The sequence below is a fragment of the Ailuropoda melanoleuca genome, chromosome 4 (assembly GCF_002007445.2).
Source record: "Ailuropoda melanoleuca isolate Jingjing chromosome 4, ASM200744v2, whole genome shotgun sequence".
Lineage (NCBI taxonomy): Eukaryota > Metazoa > Chordata > Mammalia > Carnivora > Ursidae > Ailuropoda > Ailuropoda melanoleuca.
Window position 1 is genome coordinate 65,586,311 of NC_048221.1, and position 21,470 is coordinate 65,607,780.

At 41.6% G+C, this 21,470-nt stretch overlaps 1 protein-coding gene across 4 annotated transcripts in view; it reads left to right on the forward strand.

Annotated features, from left to right (window-relative positions):
• The first annotated feature begins 1,153 nt into the window (after window positions 1-1,153).
• RNF149 (ring finger protein 149) overlaps window positions 1,154-21,470 on the forward strand; it is a 30,779-nt gene continuing 10,462 nt past the window's right edge. For all 4 annotated transcript variants that reach the window (XM_034658978.1, XM_034658981.1, XM_034658980.1 and 1 more), the window contains exons 1-5: window positions 1,154-1,918; window positions 13,051-13,301; window positions 14,082-14,150; window positions 16,372-16,454; window positions 18,560-18,656. In XM_034658978.1, the coding sequence (XP_034514869.1) occupies window positions 1,462-1,918; window positions 13,051-13,301; window positions 14,082-14,150; window positions 16,372-16,454; window positions 18,560-18,656 (957 nt within the window). In that variant the 5' untranslated portion in view covers window positions 1,154-1,461. The remainder of the gene's footprint in view (window positions 1,919-13,050; window positions 13,302-14,081; window positions 14,151-16,371; window positions 16,455-18,559; window positions 18,657-21,470) is intronic.

The window sequence follows — 21,470 nt, forward strand, 5'->3', positions numbered from 1 at the left end:
ATGAATTTGCAAGACAAAATGTGAAACTACAAAGGCATATTCTGGGAACTACAAGTCCTTGTTTTGCTGGAGCATAGTGTAGGGGCCCTAGGACCTGTTTGTTCTCTCACCTGCCATGAACACAGCAGCTTACCTCCCTTATTCTAGACCTGGGACAAGGGAAAGGCCTTAAGCTTTCCTTTAAGCCTTTTAAAACTGGTTTCCTGTTGGGAAAGGGACAGGAGATCCCACTTCTAGGGAAGCTATGGACTGTGGGCCAGGCTGCATTTTAGAGCCGTTTTAAAATGCTGTCCAAGAAAGTCTGATAACAAAAAAGAAAAGTGAGGTTGTTTTGGGTTTTTTAAATATTTTATTTATTTGAGAAATAGAACGGTGGGGAGGGGCAGAGGGAGAGGGAAAAGCCGACTCCCCGCTGAGTGGGGAGCTCTATGCCGGGCTCAATTCCAGGACCCGGGGCCTGGACTCCTTCCTGATCTGACATGAAGGCAGACCCTCAACTGACTGAGCCCCCCAGGCGTCCGAAAATTGAGGTTTAAGGCCCAACAGAAACCCTTGCCGTGGCTACATTCTACTTCCTTCAATTACAGATCCTTGTAGAAGGAGGAAGATGAGTCAGTCAGAAATTAATGGTCTCAACTTTTCCTGCAGCGGTCTTTGTATCCATGTATACACGGCAGTTTTAAATCAACTACCACCCAGCACTTCCAAACAAATCCTTTTTATATTTATTGCTGTACAATGTAAGTGCTCATCTAAACAGGTAGTTTGATGCACTTATTTCAAAACTGATTATACATAAAATACCATAATAGAAAAGGTTGCTGTGAGTACAACGCTGGAGAGAAGCGACAAGAAATCAATTAGCATTACAAAATCGGTCACGAAACGTGTGTGGAAAACATGAGTAGATTGGTTCTAGACAAACAAGCCCTCTGCCATGTGCCTTGCATTGCGCTGTAAATTCTTCATAAACATCCGCTGGGCGACTTTACATAACCGCGCTCGCGGAGCTTCCCTTTTCTCCGACGGTCACTTCCCCTGGCTTCGGGGGGCCCTCGAGGTCCGGTTACACAAGCTCGGCCGCTGGCCACCGCGCCCTGCGTGGCGCCAGACGTCGCGTGAGCTGCCCGTACCCAGTCCCTGCATCCGCGGGATCCTTGGGGTCGTGGACCGCCTGACGACCAGCGATTGGTCACTCTCAGGCACCAGGGGGAGGCGGTAGCCTCCAGCCTGCGCACACAGCGCCGGGGTCTCGGCGGGGAGGGGCCAGGGAAGGCCCCGCCCCACTCTCCTCCCCCTTCCCCCGCTCCGCCAGGTGCGCGTGCGCCGCGGCTCCGCCCGCCGCCCTGCCTGGCTCTTCCCCCGCTCGGCGGCAAGCGCCCCTTCTTTACGTTCCTCAGCGGCCTCGCAAGCGCGCTGCTCCAACCCCGGCCTCCTCCTCGTCAGCACGGCGGTGGGGCCATGGCGTGGCGGCGGCGGCCCGAGGCCGGCGTCGGGGCCCGCGGCGCGCTGGCGCTGCTGGTGCTGGCCCTAAACGCGCCCGGGGCCAGGGGCCGGGCGTTCGAGTGGTACTCGGCCGTGGTGAGCACCGAGTACGTGGACCCGTACACGAACCGCACCGTGTGGAGCGTCTCAGAGAGCGGCCGCTTCGGCGACAGCTCGCCCAAGGAGGGCGCGCAAGGCCTCGTGGGCGTCCCGCGCGCGGCGGACCGCGACCCCGAGGGCTGCGCCCCCGACACTCGCTTCCTCGTGCCGGCGCCCGGCGGCCGGGGGGACGCGCCTTGGGTCGCCCTGGTGGCGCGCGGGGGCTGCACCTTTAAGGACAAGGTGCTGGTGGCTGCGCGGAGGAACGCCTCGGCCGTGGTCCTCTACAACGAGGAGGGCCACGGGAACCTCACCACGCCCATGTCCCACGCGGGTGAGCCAAGGCCGGGGGACGCGAGGAGGCGGCGGGGGGAACTCTGCGGCTTAGTCATGGCCGACCGCCCTCTCGGCCTCGGCTTTGATCCCCAGCGGCTGGCAGCGAAGGGTATGGGGGCGCGACTCTAATGGTTTCTGGCGGTCAGGACCTGGGAGGGAAGCTTTGGCTGTGCGCGCCGTGACCCCCCCGGGGCTCTATGGGTAAGTAGGCGGGCCTCCGGACAAGATTAGATCTTCGCCTTGGGCCCTTCAGGTGTGGGGAGGTGCCCTCTGGAGGAGGGCAATGGGGAGAACGAAAGAAATTAAAACCTACCTGAAAAGGATTGTGGTGGAAAGTCTCTAGATTGCTAATCATGGGTCCCTTTCCGTTCATCGTTTTCACAAAGTCAGGTGGGGTAGGAATTGAAGCTGTTTCCCAGCGCACGCCAGGGTCTGGCGGTCTCTTCACCAGTGTCAAGTGGTGGCTTGGTCGAACTCTGGTTTCTTCACTTTGATAAAACATGTCTGAGTATTCTGAACTTTTGAGCCATAAAATCTGGATTTAAGTGCGGATATGCTTTCTCACTTTCTCCATGTAAGGTTATAATACTGGCCCTACTGCCAATCAGGTTCCTTGAGTCTTGAGTTTGGATGAAATTTTTCAGGTTGTGTTCATTTAGGAAAAGGTCTTGCTCTTTGCCAGACGACACTTCCCACACACCTATTCCCCAGGGCAACAGGTTGCATCTTCAAGCACAGATGACAGTTTGAGAGTCTTATTTTGCAAGACGTCCTCCTCAGAACTAAAATCTGAGTGCGGTAGGACCCAGCAGTGAACATATTTGTTATGATTTCTAAGATCATGACTCATTCTGAATTTATTGTGATTAAAGTCTGTTTTAAAGTTTCTGCTGCTGCAAGTCAGACATCCTTTTCCCGTACTTTTGTTTTTCATTCCGCTTTGATTATTTAAAGGCAGGGTCGAACTTTAATGAGGACAGAAAAGTGACTTTGGATTTGGCCTATTTTAGCAGTGATGCGAATGGAAATCAGTTGAGAGGTGAGAAAATGGAGACTGTTAGAACAACTCTTTCAAAAAGGTTGACTGAGGGCTCAAGAGATGCAGAGAAGTGTGCAGAAACTACAGGACAAGGGAGGGTTAGGGTGGACATTCGTAGGGCGTACTGAAATTGGTTGGGAGTGATGTGGTAGAGATACGGGATAGAGGAGAGGTAACCACAGGAGGCAGGTCTTGAAGGAGGCCATGTATAGGATACTTCGGAGTGGTTGGGTTCAGACAGTAGAGGGGAAATTCTCAGCTGCAACAGAAGGAAGTGGTTTTGGAAGAGGAAATGGGAGCAGATGCTCATGTGGTGGCATTGGGTGAGGCACCACCTTTGGTGCAGTTATTCCAGTGGTTACAAGTCTACCAAATTCTCATTGTACCCAAGCCACGTTTCCATAAATCTGCCATGAAAAGCTCTGTCAGATTTGAGAGACCATTCCTGATACATCCTATTGATGGTGTTTTCCCAGTTTTAGTAGTTCTGTCAAAGAAAAGAGGTTAGTGTGTCAGGATTCTCTGATTCTGGGTCCTTGTAGTCTCTTCTGAGTCTACAGCATCTTCATTTGGACCTTTTCTTTTCAATGGCTGGCACATCGACTACAATTTTTTAAACCTGTTTACTGCGTTTTTTGATCGTGATGTTCACATTTTCCAGGCTAATAGCACTTGCTTTAACTATGGTTCAGCCACATTGCTTGCTTATATTATTGACATAATTTATCCAGGCCCCAAAAAACACCTCATTGATGTTTATTTGAAATCCTCATGAGTTTCTCTTCTATTATCAGTGTCCATTCTTATCTCTTTACTGTGAGAATCATTCCATTTGGGAAAAAAGACAAAAGTAACAGCTTTAGCAATTTTTTTTGTAATGTGTGAGAGCACCCAGTGTCTAGGCACTGTGCTCAGTGCTCTCCACACAGCAGCTCACTTAATCCTCCTGACAGCCTTTTAATGTAGGTACTTTAACCCCACTTTGTGGATGAGGAAACTGGACCAGGTAATGGGGGGGGGTGTTTCTGTATATAGCCAGATCATTCTTTGTTGTGGGAGGGGCTGTCCTGTGCATTATAGGATGTTTAGCATCCCTGGCCTCTACCTCCAGTTGTGACAACCAAAAATGTCTCCAGATAATACCAATGTCTGGGGGGGAAGAAGTGATGACAAAATCATCCGATGTTTTGAACCACTGACTTAAAGAGAGATTAATTGGGTAGCATTGTGACCAGTGGATTAAACAGGAAAACCTGCAGAGACAGTAGTCTGTTGGGCTGATCCAAGTAGAAATAAAGTTGACCCTTGAACAACACAAGGCTTAGAGGCACCAACCCCCCATGCAGTGGAAAATTTGCATATTAACTTTCAACTCCTTAACTTTTGACTGGGCTTTTTACCAATAACATAAACAGTCAGTTAACACATGTTTTGTATGTTACATGTATTGCATACTGGATTCTTAGAATAAAATAAGCTAGAGGGAAGGAAATGTTATATTAAAACCATAAGAGAAAATTTACTATACTGTACTGTATTGGAAAAAAAAAATCCTTGCATAAGTTAACCCACACATTTCAAACCTGTGTTGTTCAAGGATCAACTGTATAAGGGCTAATACTGTAGTGGTAACCATAGGAATGGAAAGGAATGACCTTCACAGAAGTTGGCCCAACTGGGAACAAGGATACAAGTGTATCATGACTTTTTGAGAATGGAATAGCATTAAGAATGAAATGAATGGAATTAAGTCAGAAGACAAACTGACTTTGAAATATTTGAATTTGAAATGTTATACAGAACCTCGAATGCAGCTCAAGTTAAGTTTCTTGGAGTTTGTCAGAATGTGGCTGGCGGCAGTAAAAACCACAGATTTCAGTGGTTTCAGTGTTCCTGTGTAGCACTGGTATTCTGCAAAACAGATCGAGGTGGCTACTTGTAAAATTGGATTGTGATAGTCTTTTCCCACATCTCAGGGAGGATTTCTCCAGTTTTTCTTTCTTTCTTTTTTTTTTTTCTTAAGATTTTATTTACTTATTTGACAGAGAAAGAGGCAGCGAGAGAGGGAACACAAGCAGGGGGACTGCGAGAGGGAGAAGCAGGCTTCCCGATGTGGGGGGCTCGCTCGATCCCAGAACGCTGGGATCATGACCTGAGCCAAAGGCAGATGCCTAACGACTGAGCCACCCAGGCACCCCTCTCCATTTTTTCTTAAGTGCGTTACTTGACTCTACTAAATCTAGTACAAGATACTTTGGATAAAAATAAAATCATGACTTTAAGATAATCTATCAGAACAGCTATAAGGACTGTTAAACTAATTAATTCCCTGTCAATTTTCTTTACTTTAGCAGTCAGAATAATGAGTAGCTACTTTGGGCCAAGTATTGTGCTTGCTCAGGTATAGAAATGCATAAGACTCGTGCCTGCCTTTGAGGAGTTTGTGACCTGGTGGGAGCGTTAAACAACTTTCTAGACAATATGGTTTGGACCTTGATTGAATTATATGCATGGATGCTTTGGGAGCATAAAGGAAGGACATTTAAAGCAGATCCTGCAAGAGTGACTAGAAGTTAGTTTGACTAAGATGAATAAAAATTGATACAAGTCAAATCATTAAAACAAATTTTTAGGGATTCCTGGGCGGCTCAGTTGGTTAAGTGTCTGCCTTCAGCTCAGGTCATGATCCCACGGATCTGGGATCGAGTCTCACTTTGGGCTCCCTTCTCAGCGGGAAGCCTACTTCTCCCTCTGCCTGCCATTCTCCCTGCTTGTGCTCTCTGACAAATAAATAAATAAAATCTTAAAAAAAAAAAAAGAAACTTTAAAAAAAAATTAAACGGGCGCCTGGGTGGCACAGCGGTTAAGCGTCTGCCTTCAGCTCAGGGCATGATCCCGGCGTTGCGGGATCGAGTCCCACATCGGGCTCCTCCGCTATGAGCCTGCTTCTTCCTCTCCCACTCCCCCTGCTTGTGTTCCCTCTCTAGCTGGCTGTCTCTATCTCTGTCGAATAAATAAATAAAATCTTTAAAAAAAAATTAAACAAAATTTTTATAGAGTATTGGCCTTAGTGTAATTATTGTCAGTTAATAAATAGGATGATCCTTTTGCTGAAATCATGGCATGGCCTTTTAAGAATAGATTCATTCATTTACTGTGTATACAGTTAACTTCATTCATTCTGTTAACAGCTGTTTACTGAGTGCCAAGTACTGGCAAGGCTTAGAGCTGTGTTTGAAGAAGGGGCCAGGATTGGGGTGGAGGGAAATGACAAAAATGTAGAAGTCCTTTGTGTTATAGAAGATGTGGTGCATTTTGCATTTGCAGAGCATGGTAAGTAGTTCTTTATGAATAATAAATGTTTGATGATGTTTAATGCTATACTCAAATGATCCAAAAATGTGAATTTGAATTATGTATTTTGGTGCTGTAGGAAGACAGAAATGGCACCTCACAGGCACACTTAGAAGGTGGGATTAACTAAGATTGTTCCCAGAAAGATTGAGTTTTGAAGGACGCGTTGATGCAGAAGGTGTCTCTGGGTGTGTGTGGTGTGTGGAAGGGGGGTCCGGCTATAGGACATCTTGGTGGTGGGAATAGCATTGCAAAAGGCTGAAGCCCTGAGATAAAGTAATGCATTTAGGAACCCTGTAGAGTTGTGTATTCAACAAATATAAAATATTTTTGAGCAAGTCAAATTATCCAAAACATAATTTAAATTTCCAAGAAAAGAATTAACGTTTGTTTTTGTGTTCTCCTGACACTCCCAGCCAACCATAAAAACATTTCTGTTTTGCATAGTAGCTTCAAATTTCGGAGAGATTTGCATTCATATTGGGTATACTGTTTCTATTAATATTATCCTTATTGAGGCATTTCAGCTATAGTACTTGAAGATAAGCCAATTTTTTCAGATGCATACAGAAACTCTTCTATGGGTCACCACTGCATGATACTTGGCTACAAAAACTAATAAATAAGAACAGGTAATACTCGTCTAGTGAGGGAGCGAGACCTATAAAGAAATTCTAGTAGATGTTTTATACACCTACTAGAGCTGTATCTAGGAGGATCTGATGCATTGCAGGCCCAAAGGGGTGGGTGGGTTGAGCTTGTGCTGAATCTTGAAGATTTGACTAAGAATTTTCCAGGTTGGGGGGTAGAAGGTGGAGAGGGTATGGAAGTTATGAGAAAGAAAGAAAACCTGAAATTTAATGGGATCTTTTGCTGGGACTCTAAAATGTATTTCCTGCTGCTTGAATCAGTTTTCTAGAGCAGAAATCTAATCCACCATTCAAGTATTTCTTTCTCTTTTTTTTTTATGATTTTTTATTATATTATGTTAGCCATCATACAGTACATCCCCGGTTTCCGATGTAAAGTTCGATGATTCATTAGTTGCGTATAACACCCAGTGCACCATGCAGTACGTGCCCTCCTCACTACCCATCACTGGTCTATCCCAGTCCCCCACCCTCCTCCCCTACCATTCAAGTATTTCAGTAGTTCCCACCCCCTTCAAAAGAATGTTGAAATTATATAGTTTCCTTTGGGAGGAGAGAAATGGTACACTGGACTCACATGTAACCTCTAAAATTTTGAACCTATTGACCAAGACAAGATTTCTTACTTTTTTGTTTTTGAGCAAGTAGTAAGAGGAACACAGACATTTGAAAGGAAACGGAAATATATGCAATTTTATTTCTGGCACAGAGGAGTTTTATATTATGGACAGTTTGGCTTGCTAAAGAGTACTGTATTTGGTATTTATTATCTGACAAGTAGGTTTATGATCATGTACTCTGTACACAGACTTGTGCTAAGTAAGACAAAAATAAACTTGGAGTTTTCCAGTCTGATGGTAAGAGGTGTAGATTCTTTGGGGGAGGGAGAGGGATTGCACAAGATGACCGTTTTTACACAAGCATGACTGGTGGCAGTATTAAGGGTATGGAAGTTATGAGAAAGAAGGAAAACCTGAAATGTAATGGGATTCTTTTGCTGGGGTAGGGAAAAATCCTAAGAACTTTCTCTCCTCTCCTAAGTCTTTGAGTGTCTGTGTGTCCCATGAAGAAACTTAGCTATTTAGTTGGGAAATCAGCTGTGATTTGCTCTCATGTGTCCCTAAGGCTCTCTAGGATTGGCCTGGGGACGTGGTAGTGCATGAGGAGGTAAGGGCAGGGCCAAACGAGGTGCCTGTGCCTGGTGTCCCTCCAGTCATGCACACAGTGACCCCAAGCTAGTGCATTTTTATTCAGCTGCCCTACCTCCGGTTCATCCCAAAAAATGTTCCGAAAAAGGAAATCATGGTATAGGATGAGTCTTCATTCTGAGTTTTGTTAATTTAAAGTAGTTCCCAGAAGCAATCTTGCTGCTATAATTAGTATAGCAAATGGTTTAGCTGTCATCCTAGACACAGTATTTTTTTTTTCATGATTTAACTCCGTGAACTGTTTTAGTTTCCTAGGTGAAAAATTTCAAGTTGATATTACAAGTGGTTTCAGTTCAGCGTATCCCTCTGATAATCACTGTGTCAGTAGCCCCTTTGAAAATTTTGGTGTTCAAGAACCCCAGTAATCTCAATTCATCTTCCACCTTTTATTTACTCATTCATTTATTCAGCAAATATTTATTAAACACTTTCTGTGTGCCAGGTTCTATGTGAGGCACTGGGGATAAGGAGATAAACAAGATACCTTTACATAGACAGTAGTCACCCCCCTTATCCATGGTTCCAGTTACCCGCGGTCAACCTCGATCTGGAAGTAGATGATCTTCCTTCTGACCTATGATTACAAGATTAGTAGTAGCCTAATGTTAGGTCATAATGTCTGCATCATTGACCTCACTTCTTCTCATCACGTGGGCATTTATCATCTCACATTATCACAAGAAGGGTGAGTACAGTACAAAATATTTTAAAAGAGGCCACATTCATATGACTTTTTTGCAGTATGTTGTTATAATTGTCCTATTATTAGTTGTTAATCTCTTACTGTACCTAATTTATAAATTAAACTTTATCATAGGTATGTATGGGGGAAAATAGTATATATAGCATTCGTTGCTATCTGCAATTTCAGGCATTCACTGGAGGTCTTGGGATGTATCTCTTGTGATAAGGGGGACAACTGTATTTTAGTCACTAACCAAATTGGACCAATCACCATCCCAAATATGTTTTTTTTTTTTTTAAAGATTTTATTTATTTATTTGACAGAGATAGAGACAGCCAGTGAGAGAGGGAACACAAGCAGGGGGAGTAGGAGAGGAAGAAGCAGGCTCATAGCAGAGGAGCCTGATGTGGGGCTCGATCCCATAACGCCGGGATCACGCCCTGAGCCGAAGGCAGACGCCCAACCGCTGTGCCACCCAGGCGCCCCTCAAATATGTTTTTTATGATGATTTCACAGCCTAGAAAGCCTTCTTTGTTTGCTCGGTAAACTTTTCCTGTCCTTCAAAATGTACCTCAAGTGTACTTCCTAAGGAATGTTCTCTCCCGCCTCAGACAAAGCTATCACTTCATTTCTGCAGCTCTTTGTATTCCGCTTCTTTATTAAATAAGCAATAGTCCAAAATAGAAAAATTCTCATTCTCATTTTATAGCTGAAGAAATATTCTCGGAGAGGGTAGTTTCTCCAGACCCAGACAGTGGATAACAGATTTGAACCCAGTCTGCGTGGCTCTAAAGCCTGGGTACCCCACGAGGAGGCAGGGCAGAGATGCTGTGTGGGAGCTGGGTCTTCAGGGCCTAGAACTGGCTTTTCCGGGTTGTATATGACATTCAGCAGTTCTCTTCAGATTTTTGAGCCCTCATCTGTAAAAGGGTAATTTGGCCTCTCTGCTTCAAGTGAGGTGTGCATGTGAAAGTGCTCCAAAGTTGGTTTTCCCTAGTTAACACAAAGAAATTATGTCAGTACCAGAAGTTTTGAGTAGCTGTGACCGTAGCATGGAAACAGTTTTATTTTCTGTATAAAAACTGAGGCGCATGGGGTTCATTAAACCGTTCTTTCTACTTTAGTGTGTGCTTTAAGTTTTCCACAGAAGGAGGTTTATGAGAAAAGGCTTTCAGCTTATAAGTGCCATGTAATTATAAGTGGTATAACTATCATAATAATTGTTTCTGTGCTTATGTGTCTCAGCTTCTAGATGTTTGTTTTCCTGAAGGCAGGAAATGCCTTCCTCCTTCTCGTGTCTTCCCAGCAATGACATGGCAGACTGTGTGAGTGGGGCGACAAGTACAGTTCTTGCCAAGTGATACTTACGGCCCAGGTCAAAGGATTGGCCTCCAGGGGGGAGCCACCTTAGAAGGGTGCCCTTCTGGTGTTTCAGTAACTAAATCCCAATGGCAGGGGCCACAGTTGGTTTGCTACAGATTAAGTTTCTCTCTGCAATAAAATTGTTATGACATGGGGCGCCTGGGTGGCACAGCAGTTAAGCATCTGCCTTCGGCTCAGGGCGTGATCCCGGCGTTGTGGGATCGAGCCCCACATGAGGCTCCTCTGCTGTGAGCCTGCTTCTTCCTCTCCCATTCCCCCTGCTTGTGTTCCCTCTCTTGCTGGCTGTCTCTATCTCTGTAGAATAAATAAAAAAATAAAATCTTAAAAAAAAAAATAAAATTGTTATGACACAGTTTCATAGTGATGCCAGAGAACATTCTTTGTGTGTATTTTTATTTTATTTATTTATTTTTTAAAAGATTTTATTTATTAGCACAGCTGGGGGAGCAGCAGGCAGAGGGAGAAGGAGAAGCAGGCTCCCCCCTGAGCAGGAAGCCTGATGTGGGGCTCCACCCCAGGACCCCGGGATTATGACCTGAGCCGAAGGCAGACGCTTAACCGACTGAACCACCCAGGCGCCCCTTTCTGTGTATTTTTAAAATTAGTTTTTGAATAGGTGATACGCGCACATTGTACAGAATTTTTATTGTGTCCAACTCCTCTTCCCAGACGGAGTAAGGGTCCCTAGTCTCTGGGTCACCTTCCAGAGGCGGTCCAAATTGATGTGACATATAGATTTTCCATCCACATAGTTTGACACGTTGCTTTTTTCCCCCTCCTGTCATCTTGGGTACTGTCCATACAAATGGAGTCACCACCTCAGTCTGTGTACACGTACTGTAGTTTATGTAACCCTCTTCCTATGGATGGACGTTTAGATTGTGATAGCAGAAACTTAGAGAAAACAAATTTGGTATCTTTACGGATAGCTCCTGTATACGTATGAAAGTGTAACTTTGCAGTTAAGTTCTTGGATATGGAATTGCTGAATCAAAGCGCTGTGTATTAAATTTCTTGGGAAAAATAAATAAATACAAATTTTTTGATAGCCATTTCCCTCCATCCACGATTGTAATAATAAACTCCCCCTGCAGCATGCGAGAGTGCAGGTTTGCGCTCTCTCTTGCCGTTATGGAGGATCAAAACTATTTGATCTTTGCCATCATATAGGTATAGATGATCCCCAGCTTACTATGGTTTGACTTGCAATTTTTTTACTTTATGGTGGCACAAAAGCAGCATGCATTCAGTGGAAATCATACTTCAAATTTTGAATTTGGATCTTTTCCGGGGCTAGTGATACGGCCTACAGTACTCTCTCATGATGCTGGGTTGTGGCAGCGGCCCTAGCTCCCAGCCCGCCGCATGATCATGAAGGTCACCAACCATTCTGTACCCAGATCACCATTTCGTTTTTTACTTTCTATACTGTATTCAGCAAATTACGTGAAATAGTCAGCACTTCCCTGTAGGTACAGTGTTAGAAGATTTTGCCCAACCATACATAGGTTGTTGTAAGTGTTCTGAGCACGTTTGGGGTAGGCTAGGTTAAGCAGTGATGTTCAGTATTAAATGTATTTTCTACTTAGGATATTTTCAACTTAGGATAGGTTTTCAGGATGCATTGCGTTGTAAGTCGAAGATCTTTTTAATGTTTTCATTTGTACCATGACTTTTCATGTGTTTAAAATCTATTTGTTGGGGAGTGACCACTGAGGTGTACAGGTTTTCCTTTTAGGGCTATGAAAATGTTATGGAATTATTGTGGCTATGGTCGCACAGCCTTTGTGAATATACTAAAAAAAAAGTGAATTGTATACTTTAAAAGGGTGAATTTTATGGCATGTCAATTCTATCTCACTAAAGCTGATATGTAAAAAAAAAAAGTTTTGTCTTTTCTGTAAAGGTTAGTTCAGGTTTTACGTTTAAAAAGTTTTCCTGATCATTTGTGATTATTTTTCCACTAATGAACTTCAGAAACAGCATTTTTAAGGTTTTAAGAATTCTGTTGGTATTTTATTTCTAATTTATAATTAGTAGATTGATTAAATAGATTTATAGATTAATTTATAGATAGATTTATGTAAACTGATTTTACCTCTTCTTTCCTATTTTTTGTATTATGTCTGCTTATGCCTTCAGACTAACGTTAAATAATAGTGATCATAGTAGAAATTCTCAGATTGCCTCCCTGTGATTAATAAGCATGCTTTAGGTAGGCATTTTAAGATTTTATTTATTTGAGAGAAAGAGTGAGAGGGCGTACGGGAGGGAGGAGGGTGAGAGGGAGAAGCAGACTCCCTGCTGAGCGGGGATCCTGATGCAGGGCTCAATCCCAGGACCCCAGGATCATGATCCGAGCCGAAGGCAGATACTTAACCGACTTAGCCACCCAGGCACCTCTAGGCATTAGTATTAATATTCATAAATGAAGTTAGTCTGTATGGTTCTTTTGGTTTATTCCCATGTTTGGCTTTATTATCTAGAAATTTTTTAAAACTTTTTAAATCTCCTGTGGAACAGTTTCAGTACTTAAAGTTTTGTTGGTAGAATTTACCTGTGGAATTGAATGGGGCTCTTACTTTTGGGGGATAGTTATTAGAGACTTATTCTACTTCTAATGTGGTCAGTCTGTTTTCTGTTTGGGGACCGGTTCTGGCAACTTATGTTTTCCTTGAAAATTAAACATTTTTTTAAAGTTTTTGGATGTTACATATGGACAAGCTGTAGTACTCTTTATATTTTTCTCTTACCTTTCTCTGTATCTCATTTTGTGTTCTTTGTATTGACTTTTTTTGTTCTTCCCTACAGGAACAGGAAATATAGTAGTCATTATGGTTAGCTACCCAAAAGGAAGAGAAATTTTGGATCTGGTGCAGAAAGGCATTGCAGTCAAAATGACCATAGGGGTTGGCACCCGTCATGTCCAGGAGTTTATCAGTGGTCAGTCTGTGGTATTTGTGGCCATCGCCTTCATCACCATGATGATTATCTCATTAGCCTGGCTGATATTCTACTATATACAGCGTTTCCTATATACTGGCTCACAGTTTGGAAGTCAGGTAATAATGGGTAATTCTTTTTAACTTTGCTTTTTAAAAGATAGTTTATAAATATTCCTCATATAACTTTTTTTAAAAATAATTTTTTAATTAGAGTATATTAAATTTTCTGTTCTGTGGGAAATTAAATACCTTTAAATGGGGTCACTTTTTGCATGTTTTGCTCCTGTGAATACCCTTTTTCCCTTTTTGGGACATAAAGGAACAATAAATAGGCCTAAGGTACAGGACCTGGTTCTGTGTTTAAAACAAGAACCCTCAGCTGAAGGCGAGGAGCAGAGTGGGAGGGGCTTCCTGGCTTCTCTTGTGGGGCAACTTTCAAAGCCATTTATCTGCAGAGACCCAGAGGCTTCCATAGACAGGGCTTTGAATTTCACACTTACCTGTTGTCTTGAAAAGCCACTCTTTCTGGCTTTACAGGTGGTAGTCATTTCAGGTCATCTTGCACCTGCTGCTCTTTCGTTTAGGGACGGGCATTAGAGGATGAATCGGTGGGACCCCTTCGCCCCCATCCTCAGCTTCCTACTCTCTTGCCAATATTTAAACATAAGAATTGGTTTCTTCTTCAGGCATGGAATTGAAAATAAATACTCTTGATCAAACAGCTCTTAAGTTATATGTGGGTATTTTATATATTAAGATGTAAATGGTAATTTTTGTCATTTTCATTGTAATCATTTAACTTTGTTTTTTAAATGAAATTTTTTCTGTACACTTATGTGAATTTTTTAAAATAGTGACTTAAAATTTTTAGTGATAATAATATTTTTCCTACCTAAGAGCCATAGGAAAGAAGCTAAGAAAATCATTGGCCAGCTTCCACTTCATACTGTAAAGCATGGAGAAAAGGTAACATTTTCATGGGGTTTTGTTTCTTTTAGACTAAAGTACGTATCTGTTTATATGTCTAACTAAAACTTTCCAGTCTGTTAAACTCACATTGAACATGTGGAGTTTGACTAGTTTGAGTTAGCAATAACTTGCATACATGTGTTCATTTTAGGGAAGGGTTGACAGAAATATTCAGTTGCACATTGAAGAGCCTCCTAAACCCGTGCCACCAGATAAGGTAGCCATTAGTTGCATACAGTTATTTTACTTTAAATGGATGAAATTGAACCTAAAATTCAGTTCCTGAGTCACACTAGAGCTACATTCAAATGGCCCTATTGGCTGGTTGCTGCCATACTGGACAGGACTGACACATCTGTCACCTAAGAAAGTTGTACCTGTCGGTCAGACCCAGATGACTCTAAGGAAGGTAAAGAACTTCCAAGTTCCCTTAGACCATAGACCTTTGATTCTTCAAATTCATTTCTGTTAAATTTGAGGCAATAGGCTATGTGTCCATTCTCTCTGATTCCCTTAAATACAGGGAGGAAAAAAACGGATTTGTAGAGAACGGGAGAAAAAAATGTACTTAAAACTCTTTTTTTTTTTTTTTTTTTAAGATTTTATTTATTTGAAAGAGAGAGTGAGAAAGAACGTGAGAGGGGAGAGGGTCAGAGGGAGAAACAGACTCCCTGGTGAGCTGGGAGCCCAGTGCGGGACTCCATCCTGGGACTCCAGGATCATGACCTGAGCCGAAGGCAGTTGCTTAACCAACTGAGCCACCCAGGAGCCCCCTGAGCATTTCTTTATACAGAATATTTTTGAAAATGTGATTCTACATGTTCTTTGAAAGTTGTCAAAATAATGGTTAAAAAGAAATCCCTAAATGGTCTGTGAGGTACATACGTGGATTTTTCTTTTTTCTTTCTTTCTTTTTTTTTTTTTTAAGTTTTATTTCTTTAAGTATTCTCTACATCTCATATGGGGCTCAGACTTATAACCCTGAGACCAAGAGTCGCGTGCTCCGTTGACCAAGCCAGCCAGGTGCCACACACGTGATTTTCTAATGATTTTGATTAAGTTTGTGCAGAAAAATGTTGTGTTTTCTTAAATCTACATCTTGTCCAGTTCTAGAGATGGGTGTTTGGTTTCTAGTTTTGTATTTTTTTAATGGACTCCTTCACAGTAACGTATAAGCTTACAGACCATTTAGGACTTGAAAAATTACTTCATCAGTTTTGTATGGCATATGATAAATGATAATATTTACTTTAACAGCAATGTACAATTTTAAGTATTACAAAATTTTAATACTCTTAGATAACAATAATCAGTTTTTACTGCTTGCTTGCTATCAAGTGATGTACACGGCTCAGTGTATTTTTTTAAAATAATTACATAAGGACAGGGTAGCCGTGTTCCCATAAGATACACTTGCTAACGTTGGAGCTACATGCAGACACTGGTAGTTCTTGAGTCCATCCCAGAATCAAAGAGAGTCTCAATGGCCTGTCTTGGGTCAGATGACCACTCTGGCTGTTCCTGCTTTGATGGGATGAGGCCAGGTGGTTCGATGTGGGGGGTACCCAGGGGAATGGGGGAAAGGGTGACACCACCAAAAAGGCCGATGACCATAGATTCTTAGAAGTGGAAATTTTGTCATAAGACTGCTTCCTCCCTGGCAAGTCTTATTTCTTTTTACCTTTATTAATTTGATGGATGAAAAATGGTAATTTATTTTAATCTGTAATTCTTTTATCACTAGTGAGGGGAATATTTGCAGATATTTAGCCATTTTTGTTTTCTCATTTGCAAGTTGTTAACTATGTTCTTTAGCAAATTCTAGTGAAAGTGCTCTTGTTTTTGGTTTTAATCGTTCTAGAAACAAGTAGCTTATTGGATATTCTCTTTATAAGTTTTATATTTGAAAAATAACTTTTACTGTAGTAAAGTAGGCATTTGCATTTCTATAACCCTTAAAACATGAACACTACCCTAGTATCAAAACTGTTCATGTCTGATTAGGTAGACAATGACATTTTTTCCTTTTCAGCCAGATTCTTTAAATAATTTCTGGACAGTCGTAAAAGGTAAATATACTGAGTAGAGATTGTATTTAGCTTCTGGTTGTACCCTGGTAGTACAAAATTTGTCATTGTTTTACCCAGGGTGTTGTGAGTTTTATCAAGATAGAGCATGTAGCAAGGATATAGTGAACTTGTTTCTTTCCTTTTTACAGGGAATTGATGTTGATGCTGAAAATTGTGCAGTGTGTATTGAAAATTTTAAAGTAAAGGACATTATCAGAATTCTGCCATGCAAGTATGTTCTTTTTACTTCCTGAGATGCTATAAATTACTGGACAAGTTTCAGGTTTCTGACAAAAGTGTTAGTGTGTCTTTTACAATGTGAGGATCTTGCTATCACGTGATGATCTTGTGATCATCTCATCCTTTAGGAAGGAAGCTTCAAGCCTTCTAGGCTCCTAGATTATATTACTTTAAGATTGCTTAAGAGACCTCAGGCCCTCAGGCAGACCCATTATATATCTCTGCCATGGATTGGCTTTTAGTCTAAAGCAAGGCTTCATTTGAATCCTGAGAATTCCATCATATGTTTAGCCGTTCAAAATGTACACTGTGTGGGAGAAAGGAAACTGAAGCATGACCGGTGAAGGACCCCAGGGGGAGGGCCAGAAATGGCTAGCAGAAAGTGGGTCAAGGAGGGTAGGAGTTTGCTATTATTTGCACCCTGGGTTTTAGTTCTTTTGGGGGTTCTGCAAAATAAATATTTCTCACTTTAGATACATTAGGGACTTTGCTTTAGCAATGGGAAGTTGCAATTTCCTTTTTTTCTTTTAAATAATGGGATACTTTAATTAACTGATAACTGTTTAGAAGAATGGCTGTTATCAGAAGGGTGTATAAAAAGTATAATATCCTTTCAGTCTGATCAATTTTAATTATGCTTCCCACCTATTAGAAGCAGGTCAGAAATTGATATGTAATTACGGTTTGCTTTATGTTTACAAAGTAGTGTGTGTGTGTGTGTGTGTGTGTGTGTGTGTGTATATACCAGAATAACAAAAGTTTCTAGAATAAAGATAGCTAACTTTGGTCTACAGGCTTTTATATGAGGTTGGTATGGTGGGTATTTAATGAACTGGAGTCAGTATGTCCTGTGGAAAGTTATTAAAATAGAAAAGAATTTTTATCCAGGATGGTTTAGGGCACGTCTTTCTGACTTAAAAATGATGCTTGGGATGCAGCACAAATGAGCGGCCTGAGGCTCACTTCCTTTGTAGCACCAGATCTGTCCTGTTGACTGAGCTGGGTTTTGTCCTTGACCCTCACAAGCAGACATGTTGCTTGTACACATTTCCTGGTCTCCTAATCTGGGGCTTTTACTTAATTTCCCCTCATTTTCTCCTGTGCTTTATTTAACAGATTTCCTAATAAAGCCAACATGTTTCCTTTGAGTTTTTGTAAAAATTAGTTCTGTTGTATCAGTGTCAGTTTCAGTTTCAGTTTGAGGATGGAAAGGTCAGAAGACAGGCTAGACTATGTTATGTAATTAAGTACTGTTATTTTTAACTGCGCTATCAGACTTCAGTATGAAGCAGAGGTCTTCACACAACAGCATGAATAATGAACAGTTACTCGGTATTTATTGTGCCCAACACTGTTGTAAACACTTACATTATTTGCTGCTAAGAACAGCCCGCGGTGGAGATGCAGAGGTTAAGCAACAGTTCAGAGTCCCAGCATCATGTCACACAGCTGCTGTGGGAGCCATGGGTCCTGTACCCACTCTTCCTGTCTCCTCCTCTTCATTCTGTGTGGAACACATTCACCACGTAGAAGGTAGAGTTAGCCAACTAAGACAAGTCAGTAAAAAGAAGATACATAGGCAATTTTTATTTCTTTCTTCGGTTCTGAAAGTTACCATTATAGAAGAACATGGAATATACAAAAATATGTTAAGACAGAAAATAAGTGGGGTATTTTTTAAGCCTAAAACCCAAAGATGATCTGTTTGTATTTTGCTGTTTTTCCATTTGATTAATTTCATTAACTTAAGTAAGATACTCTCAGTTTATTATTAGTTGACTGTTGGTTTACTTATGCCACATTCATTCCCAAAAGGCTTTTAGTAAGTTACAGAGGCACAGAAAAATACAACCTAGCATGAAGCAAAAATAAACCATGCTATTTTCGTGGAGTGAAGGGAAAATTTCCCTGTAAGTTCCAGGTTCTGTTTAACATGAAAAGTAGAATAGATAATTATGTAGAGTAAGTGAATAGACCAGAATGTTGCTTTGAAGTCATTTAACTTGTACCGAGAAGATGAGTTAGTGGAATGTGTTGTTTCCTTTATAAGATACAAACATTTATTTTACAAAATTAACACGTACTTAATTTTTTTAGGCATATTTTTCATAGAATATGCATTGACCCATGGCTTTTGGATCACCGCACGTGTCCAATGTGTAAACTTGATGTCATCAAAGCCCTGGGATATTGGGTTTGTTACATTTTTGTTTATATTCAATCTCTGCCCCAGTTCTTCCTGAGTGATTCAATTTCATTACTTACCAAAGGGAAGAGGAATGGACTAAGTGCTCCTTCTAACAGCTTTGTGGTTCCCTGAAGAAACTTTCCTCTTTATTGAAAATGAATGTTTAAGACATTCCAAAAAGTTAATGAACTGCTGCCTTTGTGATTATAGACCGATATGCTAGATGTTTCCCCCCGAGAGTTTTTAATTGCTTAGAATGATGTATTTTAGTATGCTGCCCTGTAGAGTGTGTATATACTCATCAGTTTCGTACAAAGAGGAATTATCGAATCTTTGAAATGAAGGGAGCCTCATACATTTTCTGGCTCAAGGTGCATATTTTACATATGAGGAAACTGAAGCCAGCACTTCTTGACACCAGGTCTCAGATTCCTGGGTTTGAAAATCAACCCTGCTGGGGAAATTGGTCCTGTGTGGAATTTGCTCCTTCGGTTTGTGGTACTTAGGTGGTCGTAGACCTTCCCCCGAAAACAAAGACACGAGGGCAGAGTGAAAGAGGGTGCTTAATAGTAGCCAGCTGTGTGCTGAGTGCCTTCTGTACGTTATTGCGTCATAACCCTCATAGCCACTCTGGGAGGTAAGTACTGTTTCTCTCCCTATTTTACTAATTAGGAACTTGAGCTTAGAAAAGCCGAGTAGCTCACCGAAGGTCACACAGCAAGTTATTTGGGAATCTACTTTCAGATATAGGTTTGCTTCATTCCAGGGTACAAGCTTTTAACTAGTAGTCCCACCCTAAAGGGGGAGACATAGAGGAAAAAAACAGATTTTTCTAGATTGTTGTGTTTGTTATTGTTTTTAGAGTTTTTGTATAATCTATTAGTGTCTTAAAATATTCTTGATTAAATAACATCGTTTTGAAATAATGTTTAGAAGTAATGTAAATATCACATACTTTTCTTATTGCTAAACATATTTTTTTAGGGTTTTTTAATAGTGTTTATGGTAGAGTTAGAAACCACAAGGAGTTTTTTCTGTGATAAGCATTTCATGTACCTTACAGCCCCAGTAGCCCTCAAGGTATCCTCTCATCTTCAAGCTTGGCGAGTCTTGGAAAGATAGTTGAGAGACCGCTGCCTTGATTACCACTGTTACTTTCTATGAATTAGATTTTTCTTTTTTTTTTTTTAAGATTTATTTATTTATTTTAGAGAGGAGTGGGGGGAGGCAGAGGGAGAGACCCTTCAAGCAGACTCCCCACTGAGCATGGAGCCAGACACAGGGCTAGACCCATGAGATCATGACCTGAGCCGAAACCCCAAGAGTCAGATGTTCAACTGACTGAGCCATCCAGGTGTCCCTATGAATTATGTTCTTCACGTGTGAGTTCCGGAATGCCCCACCACAGGTACAGGAAAGGAGGAAGGTCAGCATTCAAGACCTCTTAGGGAAAGAAAACTCACCTGCTTTGATGTCTAGAAAATCTGTCTTTCCTCTAGAATCTCTTTTTTTTTTTTTTAAGATTTTATTTATTTATTTGACAGAGATAGAGACAGCCAGCGAGAGAGGGAACACAAGCAGGGGGAGTGGGAGAGGAAGAAACAGGCTCATAGCGGAGGAGCCTGATGTGGGGCTTGATCCCATAACGCAGGGATCACGCCCTTGAGCCGAAGGCAGACGCTTAACGACTGCACCACCCAGGCACCCCTTCCTCTAGAATTTCTAACATTTATTTATAGTTTTTAATAATGATGGCTCTATTTAGCAGGGCATATCAGTGAATTTGAGACTTAGTGAACTGAGCCTGTGTCTTAGACACCCTTCCTGGAGTTTTAAGCATCTTAAACAGTACAATATAGGGAGCTTGACAGATGTTTTTCTTGGCAGAGTTTTCCTTTTTCCTCTTCTCCTTCCTCTTTTCTTTCATTAGATGCACTCTAAAGCTCATTTTAAGTTACTTTCTTCATAGTCGATAGTTTTAAACCTGCTTTTCATTTCTAGAAATTTTTGTAAGGGTATTTCTCTAATCTTAGCACTGAGAATAATCCTCATGAGTTATGTTTTTGGAACTACATCTGCATATATGTATTTCATACATTAAAAATGAAGATTCTTCATTTTGCATCAGGTTGGATTACTTTGTTAGAATGTTAATTTCAGAAATCTTATGTCCCCAGGACTTGTGACTTCTTTTTTGAAGAACAGAAACCTGTAGTAACTTTAAATCAAGCTCTAAGAAATTAACTTGTCTTGCCCTTAGTTGTTTTTATAATTTTTGATGAGTGTGCCATTTTCTTTAGTCCCTTTGCCCTTCCTGCATTGGGTTTTGTAGACAGTTAGGACACACTGTCATATGGCAACTAGTTCTTGCTCGCAAGGAAACAGCTGTGGTGAGAGGGCTGCCATCGGTCCTTCACGTGGGCTTGAGAGGTGGTCCTTGTGTTGGCAGCTACAACCTTCTCGGTGTGCCATTTGTCGCTGTTGTTTTCATCCATTCAGCAAGTATGTATCAAAGGAGTGCTCTCTCAGGTGCTAGATTGGACCCTGACTTGGGGAGACAAAGATGAGTAAGACGCAGCCCTTCTGGTTGTGGACTTCCACATTCTAGACTGGGGGGCCAGGGCCTGTACCCACACACAGTGCTGCAAAGGAGGTATGTTTGAAGTGCTGAGGAGCACAGAGCAAGGAGGAATTTACTCCGCCAGGTGGAGTGAGAAGATAAGAGGGTGGTTTTTTAAGAGGGGAGTCTGAGCTGGGTGTTAGAGGATTTGCCTGACAGATCAGTGTATTGCAGATGAGGGTGTGACCATGTGGGCTTTG